A 13984-nucleotide genomic window follows, 5' to 3' on the forward strand; every position below is an offset into this window, starting at 1 on the left:
AGGGGGAGCCTGGTCACACTGAAGGAGGCAGAATCGACAGGTGTCGGGCCCTATGTGTGAAGGGGGAGATTGTTAGGAGTTGTCCCACATCGTTTGTGGGAGGGGCAGTTTGCTAGAATATAAGCAGCCAGACAACTCCAATTAGTATGAAGCCTTTTGGGAGGTGCCCAAAAACAAACCCGTGCGGGCTCGGCCCAAAGCGGACAATATCATACTAATGTGGAGTTAGGCCTGCTTAGCAAAGCCCAACAACTTTACATCCGAAATTTGACTGAGAACTCTCTGCAGCCATATCCCTTGACACGCAGCGGCTGTAGCTGCCATAAATTCAGCCTCGCATGAGGACAGAGCAACACAGCGCTGTTTCTGAGAAATCCATTTAATTAAGCTGTCATCAAGGTAGAATGCCATTCCACCTGTACTCTTTCGATCATCCAAGTCACCAGCCATGTCGCTATCTGAAAAACATGACAGCAAATAATTGCCTTGACCTTCAACATAGACCAAGCCATATGTAAGAGTTCCTTTGACATAACGTAAGATCCTCTTGGATGCATTTAGATGGAGCATCGTAGGCCTTTCCATGAAGTGACTTATCACCCCCACAGCGTAAGCTATGTCCGGTCTGGTATGTACCAAGTATCTCAGACCACCCACCATTGACTTGAATTATGTAGAGTTCACAGGTTCTCCACCTTCATCCTTGTGCAGCTGGATTTTGTGCTGCATCGGGTACTTAACCGGATTACAGTCAGTCATCCCGGCCTTGTCAAGGATCTTCTTTGCATAGGCGGTTTGTTTAATTTCAATATGGCCCTTGCACTGATCTACCTCCAAACCAAGGTAATAGGAGAGTTTTCCCAAGTCTGACATATCGAATTCTCTGCTCATTTGCTCCTTAAAACTGAGTATATTCTGCACTCTAGTTCCAGTAATCAACAGATCATCGACGTATACAACTATAACCAGCGAATCAACCCCATCCTTCTTAATGTACACAGCATGTTCAAAAGGGCACTTAATAAAACCCAGCCGTGTTAAACATTTATTCAGCTGAGCGTACCAGGCTCTCGGTGCTTGGCGTAGTCCATAAAGTGCCTTGAATAATCTGTATACTTTAGATTTCTGTCCCTTCTTCACATATCCTTTGGGCTGAGAAACATAAACTTCCTCCAGCAATTGCCGATTTAAAAACGCCGATTTACATCAAGGTGATGAATTTCCCAGTTATTTTTTTGCAGCAAGTGCCAACAGCAAATGAACAGTTTCGAGTCTGGTGACGGGAGCGAAAACCTCCTCAAAATCGATGCCATATTTTTGCACGTACCCCTTGGCGACTAATCGTGCCTTATGCTTAATGATTTCACCACTGGTATTCCTTTTCTCTTTAAACACCCACTTTAAATCGATCGCCTTATGTCCCTTTGGCAATGCTGTTAGTTCCCAAGTTTTGTTCTTTTCTATTGCATCAATTTCACTTTGCATGGCTGCCCTCCAGACTTTGCTCTTAACAGCTTGATCATATACAACTGGCTCGTCGATACCCAGTAGTAACAACTCCTCTGATAATTCAATTTCATCTGTGTTGTCATATATATCGCTGAGCAGTCTGTACCTCCTAGGCTCACTACTATCACTTGAAGACTCAGAGTTGATATTTCGACTTACTTCAGTACCAGGAACAACTGAGCTGACTGTCTGTGGTGTCGCAAGGCCATGACCAGGGTTGTTGCTTGATTGTGGTGTATGTGGTGTGGATTCTCCAGTTTCTTGTGTCGATTCTCCAGTTTCTCCATCGGATTCAGTTATGTCTCCGGATTCTGCATCATTTCCTTGTTCTGTGACACCTGCTAATATAAAGCTTCCTGGAGTAATATCCTCCCCCAACTCCGTAGAATTCCAGTTCCAGCTTTTACTTTCTTCGAAAATAACATCACGGCTAACATGAATAGCACCTGTGACTGGATCATAGAGCATGTAAGCTTTTGTGCCTGGTTCGCGTCCGAGATGCACAACCTGTTTACTTCTGTCATCTAACTTTTTGACATAGATACTGGGAACTTTCATATTAGCAACACAGCCAAACATACGAAAATAATCAACATAGGGCTTTTTACCAAACCAGGCCTCGTAGGGAGTCATTCCTGATAACGAACGGGTGGGCATTCTGTTGAGCACGTATACAGCCTGTCTTATTGCTTCTCCCCACAGCTTTGATGGAACATTTCTCTCTTTTAGCATACTTCGACCCATGGCCACCACCGTTCTATTGCGACGTTCCACCACCCCATTTTGCTGGGGTGAGTATGGGGCTGTATAATGGCGTTGTATCCCTGTGTCCTCACAAAACTTAATGAAGTCATTTGAGCAAAACTCTCCATCTCGATCCGTTCGAAACACCTGTATTCCCTGTTTTGCACCATTCTCAACCAAAACTTTGAATTTTTTAAACATAGACAATGCTTCATCCTTAGCCTTGATCATGTATACCCACATCATGCGTGTAAAGTCATCAACAAGTAACATAAAATACTTGTTTCCAGATGGTGTGTTTGGAGAAATTGGACCACAGAGATCCCCGTGAATTAATTCTAACGCTACTTTGGCAGTAAAATTAGACTGTGAAGGAAAAGGCTTACGTGCTTGTTTTGATAGCAGGCATCCATTACAGACTTCTTTAGGCAGTGTAAAATTTGGCAAGCCACACACCATTTGTTGCTTCGACATTAGCTGCAACGCCCGGAAATTCACATGGCCAAGGCGGGCATGCCACAACCATGCCGTTTCTTCAGTTTTTGTCATCAAACACATTGCTCTGGCTTCCTTTATTTGGACCTTATACAATCTGTTTGAGGCCCTTTTTACTCTGATCAGCAACTTTCCACTTGTATCGTACACCCATAAAAACTCACCTTCGAGTATTACTTTATTTCCCTCTTCGGATAACTGCCCCAAGCTAATAATATTACTACGGAGTGACGGAATGAAATACTCATCCTTGAGCTCTCGTTCCATTCCGTTTTTGCAAGCCATGATGATTGATCCCTTTCCCTTAATATGTACCAAAGACCCGTCTCCAAATTTTACTTTCCCCATAACAGTTTCATCCAAGTTTTTGAACTTTTCCCGGTGGCCAGTCATATGATTACTGGCACCATTATCAAGGTACCATGTATAAGCTTCATTTTCTCCAGATGCAGTTATCGTCTTTGTTATGCTTTTGGTGTCATGTAGCATTTCCTTGCCCTCTGCAATCTTTTCATATTCTGCTACCAGTAGTGCTGGTTCGTCACCATATATTTGAACCAAGTTCGCCTCCGCCTTCTGCTCCTTGTCTCGTTTAGGCTTGCGGCACTCAGCAGCAAAATGACCTTAATTGTGGCAGTTAAAGCATCTCACTCTGCTTCTATCACGGACTAGACGGCTATCTTTGCTGCGATAATCACTATTACCACTTGATCCTCCTTTGTTCATTTTCTGCAACCACTCTTCTCTTGTGAGAAGGAGTTTTGTTTCACTCCCTTCACATTTCGACCATTCTTCCTCCGTAAGTAAGAGTTGTTGTCCACCTTTTGTATCTGCTTGCCCACGCAGCCTCTCCTCATGCGCCTTGTTAGGTCACACACACTGTAGAGGGGGTGAATACAGTGTAAAGTACAATCAAATTAAACTTTAATATCTCAAGTAACAAAAAACAAACTTTATTGAAACAATAAACTCTGTTACAGTATGGAACTGTTACCTCTCAGTGATGAACAAATATCACGAGAGCTGCTAGGATTACAATGAATAATCTTCTCGAATATGATAACACTTATAGTGTAAACCCTATGTTTGTGTTTATATACTACATAGTTACAAGATAATCGCTAATTGATATAGAATATAATTCTGCTTCCTAAAATATATCAATCAAATATCTTTTCTTCCAAGTATTCTATTCTACATAGAATTCCTTCTTCATGTATATCTCTTCTTATGTTTATCTCGATCTTCTTTCCTTTAATCAGCTACTGTCCTTATCTGAACGTCCTTCAGCACTTAAGTTCTGATATCCATCTTCTGATGATTATCTCCTGATAATATAAGTACTGATATCCTTAAGTCCTGACTTCCAGTAAGTACTGATTTATCCTGTTTAAGTAAGATCTGAAAACTAAACATAAATCATATTAACCATGACATTATCAAATATATCTAACAATCTCCCCTAACTTATAAATTAGCATAATATACAAGTTTAACAGATATTTGATGATGTCAAAAACATTAAGTACAAATGCATGGGAATTAGACTAGATAACTACAACTTACAGTCCTTAAAGCTTTACCAATATTTAACTTCTGATAACAGCTTCAGTCTGTACAAATATCAGAATTTAAGTAGTTGTAGATCTTGACTTGACTTCATCTTCTGATCTCTCTGATGTCAGGAGTTGTTCTGAGATAGTTCTTTAACAAACATTTCTCAGCATATCTAAGTTCATCAATCATTCTCCTTTTAGCATCTTTAAGCTTTGCATTATCTTCACCAATTTGAAAGATTGCAGCCCTGAAATCATTAATCTTTGCTTTTCTTATATCCTGATCCAGTCTGATCAAATAAGCTTTATCAGACTCAAGATTGAATTCCACAGCCCTGTAACCCAGAAAGGTAGTTATAATTTTAGCAGTGTTGGGCTTCATTTCAACTATATCACCCTTGTGATCTCTGTACTTTGGAACATATGTGCTGTTAGACTTAACAGAATAAAGCCTTTTCTGTCTCAGAATCTGATCCTTCAAATAGTTTGCAGCACTTCCTGTCAATCTGTCATCCACTTGAAGTAAGAATAGTACATGCTCCAATTCTTCAAAATACTTCAAAGGAATGACATTTTTCCTTATATGATAAACCCTACCATCTGTCATGAAGTACAACAAGATGTGTTCTTTCAAGTAGGTATGGTAAACCATTTGTACAGATTCCAGTTGATTCAATCTCTCAGGAGTTGCTCCAATATCTGGTTCACTCAAGGAAGTTGAATCATTGGTAGTGTTCTGTATTCTTCTTTCATCAGCACTTCCCAATCCAGTTTTATCTCTTGCTTCCTTTCTAGTAACTACTCTTGCTTGAAAACCACTTGCAGCAGTCTTCAAAGGTTGAGTCTGTTTTACTTTAGTAAATCCTGGTAGAAGTGTCTTTGGTCTATCTTCTGATATCAAGTTAACTTGAGCTATGTCAGAGGTTACTTGCTTCTTTGGAATATCAGAACTTACTGTCTCTTGACTCTGAACAACTTGAGCCATGTCAGAGGTTGTTTTAAGAACTTTTCTTGAAGTCAGAGGAAGATCATCCTTTTCATCAGTGATTTCTTCATTCTCAGGAGGCACATAAACCTTGATAGGTTCACCAACCTTTTCTTTACCCTTGGATCTTGGATCTATCTGTGGTTGTGATTTAGCCAATGTTGCTTCAGTATTTGTCCTTTCTTTTATCACAATGCCTTTGAGTTTTGGAAGTGTCTTTTTACCAGAAGCTTCAGATTTATATGTGACTTTTTCTGATTTAAGTCTGGTTTCTTCTTCCATTAAACTCTCCAAGTCCATTCCTGGATTTTCCTGAAGAAATAACTGTCTTGACATTTCTTCATCAAGATCTAAAAGTTCATCAGAACTTATCCTTTTACCAGTAGCAGAACTAATTCTTTTTCCAGTATCAGAACTTGTCCCGTGACTTGTGATTTCAGCTTTTTTTGATGAGAAACCTCTACCTTGACTATGACCTCTACCCATTCCAGAGTTTCCTTGATCATCCTTTTCATCATCCTTCCCTTTTAGTGTCTTGTCAGTCTTGTATTTGGACTTAATTACTTTCTCCCCCTTTTTGGCATCAGCAGGTAGTAGAAGAGAGACAAGCAATTCCACTGAGGCTTGGATTTCAGTAAGTTGAGATTGCCGAGAAGCTTGATTTTTCAGAATATTATCAATCTGAGCTTGTTGTTTCTCTTGAGTCTTCTCAATATAAGCAATCCTGTCAAAGGTAGGTTGGAAGAACTTTTTCTTGTCAATTTTCTGAATTTGGTCATGTTTGATGAATTTTTCCTGAATCTTGTGTAGCTCTGCATGAGTAGTTGAATGGAGACCTTGTAGATGTTTAGTACTCAATGCAGTGACTCTAAGCTGGGTTTTGAAATCATCAGAATTTAACATTTCATCAGCTTTTGTCAAGTGCTCAGCTAGATGCTTTGCAGATGGAACACAGGAAACTGAGTTCCATTCCTTAGTCCACTCCTGTCCTGCAGGAGTTTCACTCCAAGGCACTGGTGCTTCTCTGGTAACAAACTTCTTAACAAGTTCAGATTTAAGAGCAGTTTGTGGAGGGGCATGTCCTGAAGGACCCGCTTCATCCGCATCTGCATTTGGAGCAGCATCACCAGTATCTCCAGCATTTGCAGCATCAGAACTTACAGAATCAGTATCTTCTGATAAAACAACAGTGTGAGTAGCAATGGAGGCTTCAGTATCCTCTAATTTCTGATCTGGTTCTAAGTTCTGATCAACATCCATATCCTGATACTCACCTATATTCTGATCATCAGCATCTAGATGCAGAGAAGGTGTAGTAGATAATTCTGGAGTTTGAGCAGCATCAGTAACAGATGTTGTTGTAGGATTAGTTTCTGTTGGAGCTTCTAAGTAAAGTATCTCAAGCACAACCAAGTTTTGAACATCAATTTCAGCACTTGTGCCTAGATCAACAGAAGACACAGACTTTTGAACAGGAAACACAGATGGTGTGTTGGCCTTTTCAGTAACAGCTTCCTGAGTTGGAGTTGATGGAGAAGTAGTGACTGGAGCAGATTCCTTTTCTTGTGAGATCAGAGATTCCTGATCCCCTTCCTTAGCTGCTGCTTCTTCATCATCTGAAACTGGCCTTTTTGCCCTCTGTTTCTTGTATCTCTTTGTAGATATGGATTCCTTGGGAGTTTCAGGAACAGTCATTCTTCTAAGCCTCTTGAGAAGCCTAGATCCCCCAATTTCAGAATCCTTCTGAGAAGTCACTTTCTCAGTTTCTTGGACAACAGGTTGTGATGTAGAAACTTATTCCTCACTGTCAGATTCATCTCTCAGAACAATCCTCCTTCTCTTCTGAGGTGTTTGAGGAACAATCTTTGTCCTCTTAGACTTGGAAGATGAAGGCTTCACAATAGGTGCTAAGGATGAGGGTTGAGCTGTTGGTGAAGTGAAGAGATATGATTTGAGATATTTCCTGAGTGATGGTTGAGTAGTATGGGTGGTATGTGCTGATGGTTGTTGTGGTGTTTGAGAGGTGGTTGTTGGTTGGACATCAGGATAAACAGATCTATAAGAATCAGGATCATCATTTACTAAGATCTGTTTTACAGACTAAGGAATCTGTAAAGGTCTAACCACTAGTTTCTTAGTGTCAGCATTTACCAGGTCATTAAAGTATCGTTTTGCAACTTTAAAATGTGGAGTAAAGGTACTGGCTAGTCGAGGTTCTTCAGTACAAAAAGTTTATATAAGTTGACAGAATCTAGCAAAGTAAACAACATTCCTATCCTCTGTCATCCTATCCCCAATAAAACCTATTATAGCAGTTGCAAAATCAAAATGAGTTTGGTTTATAATGGCATACCCGATGTGCTGACTCATTATAGGGATGGCATCAAAGTTGGAACACTTGTTCCCAAAAGCTTTAATGATGCAGTCGAAGAAGAAGCTCCATTCCCTCCTGATATGAGCCCGTTTCAACTGCCCAAGCTTTACCAAACTCTGTTCATACCCCAAACTGGCCATTAACTCCGGAAGAGCTGATTCCTCTGGAATTGAAAAAGTACATCCTTCTGGGAGATGTAGAGCCTTGCGTATTGTACCAGGAGTGACTGCATATGGAGAATCACCCACTTCGAAAACAATACTAGGAGTACCATTTTGACCACCATTATCAAAGTTTCCAGTCCTCCAAAGTGTCAGAACTTGTTGGCTTGAGAAGAGTGAAGGTTGGGTCAATGCATACCCGATTTCACTGTGTGCAAGAAGATCTTGCACAAAATGCAATTTAGACGAGCTTCAGCATTATCAAGAATTGCAGCACAGTTGTTTGGAACAAATTTAGCTCCATCAATGATTAAATCCTTAGGTGCCATGAAATTAATCGAGATTGATAAGTGCCTGTTAGGTGTTTGATAAAATGTCTATATGAAAAACCAACGTAAGAAGAAGAAAGAGAGTAAGAGCAAATAGAGAGAAAAAATATAAAAGTGAATAAAAGATTAAAAAATCCTCTCTCTGTCTTACTTATACTTTTGAAAAAAAAATGTAACCGTTGGACACCTGTCAGACATGCAGTAATAACGGATAGTTAATGGGCACGAGAAAATAGTAATCATTACTTACCCACTTGCAGTTTTTCAAGAAAAAACCGTTCCACTTACCCAGTTATTCCATTAATCAAGGTGAATCAGTTTTAATTCAAAATTGAAACTGTTCCCACTTATTTAATTATTTTTCACTGCAACGTCAATATTCTGGAAAAAAATTCGAGGGAAAATGACCATAATAAATCAGATGAGCAAGTACTGATAAAGTAAAATCAAAACTTAAGTTAAAACAGAATTTATATGGTCATCAGAATATGAATATGTATCAGGATTTATCAATGCATTACAACATATCTCAGAGACAAGATCTTGAAGCAAAAACAAATTTCATTAATATATCAAGAGAATACATTCATGAAATTTAAATTACATCAGAACTTTTTACAAGATTTCCCTAAGCTGCTAAACCTAACGTCAACAGCCTTTGTCCTAGCTCAAGAAGCAGGGCAAGGCGGATGATGAAGAAAAACAGGAAGAAGAAAATAAATCATTTCTTCTTCCTACTCTCGACAAACAGAATAGCGAGTCGTATGATTCGCTCTTGCTGGCGGAGAGCTTCCCACCTTTCCTCCTCCAATCGCTCCAGATGGCGATGGTAGTCCATGTAGAAGAACAGAAGGTGGGTGAGTACCTCTTGGGGTGCAGAGTCCCATATCTCATCAGGAATGACAGTAACGTGTCATTCCTGCTGCCAATCGGCACAGCTTAGTTCCATGTTGAATGTTTCATAGTTCAAAAACATGATGTAATTGACCATGGTGTTTTTGATAGAAAGAGTATGAAGGTGAGTTTGTGATAAAAGATTTGTTGGGAAGGCTGATGTGAAGTGGTTGTTTATATAGGCAAGAGAATGCCAGGAGACGCAAAGTTATTGAATGCTGACAGGTAGAATTAATTCTACCTCGTCTCCCCAGACTTGGAAAAAGAAAAAAAATAGTCATTGGAAAGGTAAAACATTGTTTAATGCGCACAGGTAGCAAGTAAAAATTGACTGTGCATATACGAGTACCACTATCCCTAAATGTAGTGACTGTTAATCTTCCACTTCAACATATTCAGGTTTAAACTGAGACTGTTTTTTAAATTTTATCCACAAATAAGTCAAGTAAAGAATCAGACTTTAATATCAGAACTTAGACTTATATCAGAACTTAACGATCATCAGAACATAATTTCTTAACTCAAAAAATGAATGCCTATCTTAGTAAGTCCTCACACAAATTCTGATTTATATTCTTCAGAACTTAATCATCAGAACATGCAATCAGAACTTGTCCTCAGAATTTGTGCAATGTGACACAATGACTGTTCATCTAAAATAACATAGATCACCACAGTGATTTTCATCATTCATATGGAGTGTTTAGTGTGTGCATTAAGCTAAATATCAGACAAGGAGTAAAGTCTGATTCACTTCAGTACATCTTAGAAATAAGGCATAACTAAAACTTTGCTAAAGAGCTGTCATTATTCTGAAACCTACTGTTGAATGAGTTCATGCTTGAGTCCACCTCAACTATTTTGTACTAATTTTGTGCATCTTTTTAAATTCCATTTTACAGTGGCTTCTCAGTGTAAGTGAGTCACGACTGCTTATCATAATTTTTGCTATTATCAGAGTATTTCTCCAGTAATCATAGAGTGTGAAAAGTCACCAAGAAAATATTTTGCTTTTCTAATGCATATTTATTTAATACTAGCCATGCACTTGGGTCGTCCCTTCCACATTTTTTACTCTAGATCTCAAAGGAGTACCTGATTTTAATCCATGATTATTTTCTTTTCTTTTCTTTTTTTGATAAGAGAGGTTTATCAGCACTTAGTACATTCAACAGATTTACTAGCATCAAAGCTTAACAGATGAGAAGCAATATTCTAGTTTGTGACATAAAATCAGGTACTCCTTTGAGATCTAGAGTAAAAAATGTGGAAGGGACGACCCAAGTCACCGTTGTGATTTCAACACCTGACTTATTCATTTATTCATGTAGATACAACTACGCCTGTAATGCATATTAAAGAGAATGAAGATAATAAGTTCGTGAAAAGTCTGATAATATTCAAGACGTGCAGTACAAAATATAAATAGGCTAACCAACAAAGGTGATAACGATAAACCAATAACCACTAAAAATAAAACTCCGTATCAGACTCTACTACTCCACTTATTTCTCCATGATCCTAAAAATACTCTAACCTAACAGCTGACTTATTCATGTAGCTATAATTACGCCTGTAATGCATATTAAAGAGAATGAAGAAAACAAGTACGTGAAAAGTCTGATAATATTAAAGACGTGGAGTACAAAATATTAATAGGCTAACCAACAAAGGTGATAGCGATAAACCAATAACCACTAAATATAAAACTCCCTATCACACTCTACTACTCCACTTATTTCTCCAGGATCCTAAAACTCCTCTTACCTTACCTAACAGCTGACTTATTCATGTAGATACAACTACGCCTGTAATGCATATTAAAAAGTATGAAGATAACAAGTTTGTGAGAAGTCTGATAATATTCAAGACGTGCAGTACAAAATATAAATAGGCTAACCAATAAAGGTCATAGCGATAAACCAATAACCACTAAAAATAAAACTCCGTATCAGACTCTACTACTCCACTTATTTCTCCATGATCGTAAAAATACTCTAACCTAATAGCTGATCTTATTCATGTAGCTATAACTACGCCTGTAATGCATATTAAAGAAAATGAAGATAACAAATACGTGAAAAGTCTGATAATATTAAAGACGTGCAGTACAAAATATAAATAGGCTAACCAACAAAGGTGATAGCGATAAACCAATAACCACTAAAAATAAAACTCCCTATCAGACTCTACTACTCCACTTATTTCTCCATGATCCTAAAAATACTCTAACCTAACAGCTGAGTTATTCATGTAGCTACAACTACGCCTTGCAATGCATATTAAAGAGAATGAAGATAACAAGTATGTGAAAAGTCTGATAATATTAAAGACGTGCTGTACAAAATATAAATAGACTAACCAACAAAGGTGATATAAACCAATAACCACTAAAAATAAAACTCCGTAATCTCCACTTATTTCTCCATGATCCTAAAAATACTCTAACCTAACAGCTGACTTATTTATATAGCTACAACTAGGCTTGTAATGCATACAAACCAAACGACTAACAATTCAAATTCAAAATTACAAATAAATTTAAATTAAATTAAAATGCCAACAAGTTCAAATACAACCATGTTTTTATTTATATATAATCATTGAACTCATCTAGATTCGATCGATGAAATCTATGTACCAGTATACCGCATAGTGAAAATAATGAGATGAATACATTTTATTAAAATAAGACTTATGATCTTACGAAATAAATGCAAAATTCAACATTTTCAAAAAAACTAAATGTACATTCAACATTTTCTCCGAGTTTCCAGACAGATATAAAAAATGACATTATTTTTGTAACAGAAGTATTACCCGAAAATCAGCAAGCAACATTTCTTTACATAATCCTAGTTAATAAATACAATTTCTCACTATTAAAAAAAGTACATTAGATATCTCCTTTTAGACATAGGTTTTTAATGATGTTAAAAGGGCTGTTTCATATCGTCTATACAAGAACCGATGTCTTTTACTAAAATATGCATAAGTTGATTCTCTAACCGATGTCTAAGACTCATGTTTAAAACTTTTAAGCGCGATCGTCCCATTATCTCCCCCGCCTTAGTCAATTTTTTTTCCCCACCTTAGCCAAATTTTTGGTTCCCTCCTGATACATTCCCCCTTTAAATATTTCCCCTCCCCCTAGTGATAAAATAAACATAAACTTATAAATAAAATCAAAAACAAATTTTAAAAACATGAAAACAAAATGGGGCTCAGACAAATTTATTCATTCACTCATCCTTTCTTTTAAAGGTCCTCAAATGTAACCCTAGAAGTCAATATTTTCAATTATCTTTCTCCCCCCTTCAAACCCCTCTCAATTTGTTCACATCTTCCCCTTTCTTTCATATTATCTTTCATTTAATTTTTTTTCCTTTTGTTCAATTTTGAACAGGTCTGGACTTTAATTAAGGACTTAAGTGTGTTCATGTTTGAAGCGTAAAGATTCAATACTTAAAAAAACAGAGTTTATTCGAGCTTAAATGAATCAAGAAGCTTATTGGTTCGAGTTTTAATAAATCAAGGAGCTTATTTAGTACCTAAACTATTTGTGTATAATCCTCTTAGAGATGAAAATGTTTATCTCTCTCTCACACTATCTCTCTCTCTCTCTCTCTTGTTTTTGTTTAGCTTCCTATTTTAGATACAATGATTTTGTGTTTTCTAATTGAGTTTTGATAGTTCCATTAGTGTTTAATTCGTGTTGATTATATATCTTTATGCGGCAACAACCAAACTAACCAGCACATGTCTTTCTTTAAATTGTTCGATTTACTCATTTTCTTCAATTTATTGAACATGTTAAGAGCTTAAAGTATGGAATTTGAGCTTAACTATTCTTGGTTTCAGTTTGATTTGGAGGTTCGAGTTTCGTTTTGAACTAATAGGTATTTACTTGTTCAAGATTAGAGTTTTCTTGGGTATATATTTTACTTGTTTTAAATTTTTATCTATTTGATTATCGGAGCTTATACTGAAAATTTGCCAATTTATATTGTTCTTGGGCACAACTCGAATGATTATAGGACTAAGAGAGTACTTCATCATACTATGGGGTTGTCATAGGTATAATTAAATTGTTATTCAGTCAACTCAATCTTGATAATACTATGAACATTTGGCTTGGCATACACAGTTACACATTAACTCACTTAGCACTATCTTACTGTATGACTCGTAGATTAATGACTTGCTCTGCCCTTAGCATATATGTTTCCTGCATTTTTCTCATGAAGATATAAAAATTCAGTTCCATTGAGTCAATTGCATTGTATACTACTTGCCAGTTTGGAATTGCACCTACAATTATCCTAAGGCCCACATGTTCTATGAATTGAAGTTTTATTCATTTATATTTGCACGTCCATTACGAAGCAACAACTTTTAAACCTAGTTTCCTCTTTGAAGATTTCTATTTGTGTAATATTTGGTATTATCCACATGATATTGCTAAATCATATACAGAAGATTTAAACTCCGTGTTAAGTAAGGTATTTATTAAAAATTGGCTTCGACTTCTATAAATATAATTTATTCCAAACATTATCAAAAAAAGAATCCAAACTACAAATGAATCTTCAAATTGGATGCTAAAAGATGAACACTTTGCAGGTAGCAATGCATCTTGGTTTTTATTGTGAAAAATTAATAATTTTTTTTATTTTAAAATTAAGAATTTCTCAGTAACTTGTCAGCCTTCAATTTTTTTATACGTACCTTTATAGCAATAAATGATTCTGTAAATGTTTAGATGTCGTGGAGCTGACTTTCTGTAGTTGCTCGTTATTTTAGTGGTTCTTGATGTTATTTACTACAAATCCTGTTGGTTGGAGATTTTCTAGATTGGCTTGCTCTGAACTGAACCCGTTTAATACCCAGACGGACGCGCGCGCACACACACATAAATATATATTCTCTTTATTGTT

The 13984-nt window shown here is 37.0% G+C and overlaps 1 protein-coding gene across 1 annotated transcript; it reads right to left on the minus strand.

Moving 5' to 3' along the window:
- Positions 1 to 225: 225 nt before the first annotated feature.
- LOC141690710 (secreted RxLR effector protein 161-like) lies at positions 226 to 660 on the minus strand. The gene has a single exon (XM_074495484.1). The coding sequence runs from the start codon at positions 658 to 660 to the stop codon at positions 226 to 228; it is 435 nt and encodes a 144-aa protein (XP_074351585.1).
- Positions 661 to 13984: the final 13324 nt, after the last annotated feature.

This window comes from Apium graveolens, chromosome 10, assembly GCF_009905375.1.
Source record: "Apium graveolens cultivar Ventura chromosome 10, ASM990537v1, whole genome shotgun sequence".
In the NCBI taxonomy this organism is placed as follows: Eukaryota; Viridiplantae; Streptophyta; class Magnoliopsida; order Apiales; family Apiaceae; genus Apium; species Apium graveolens.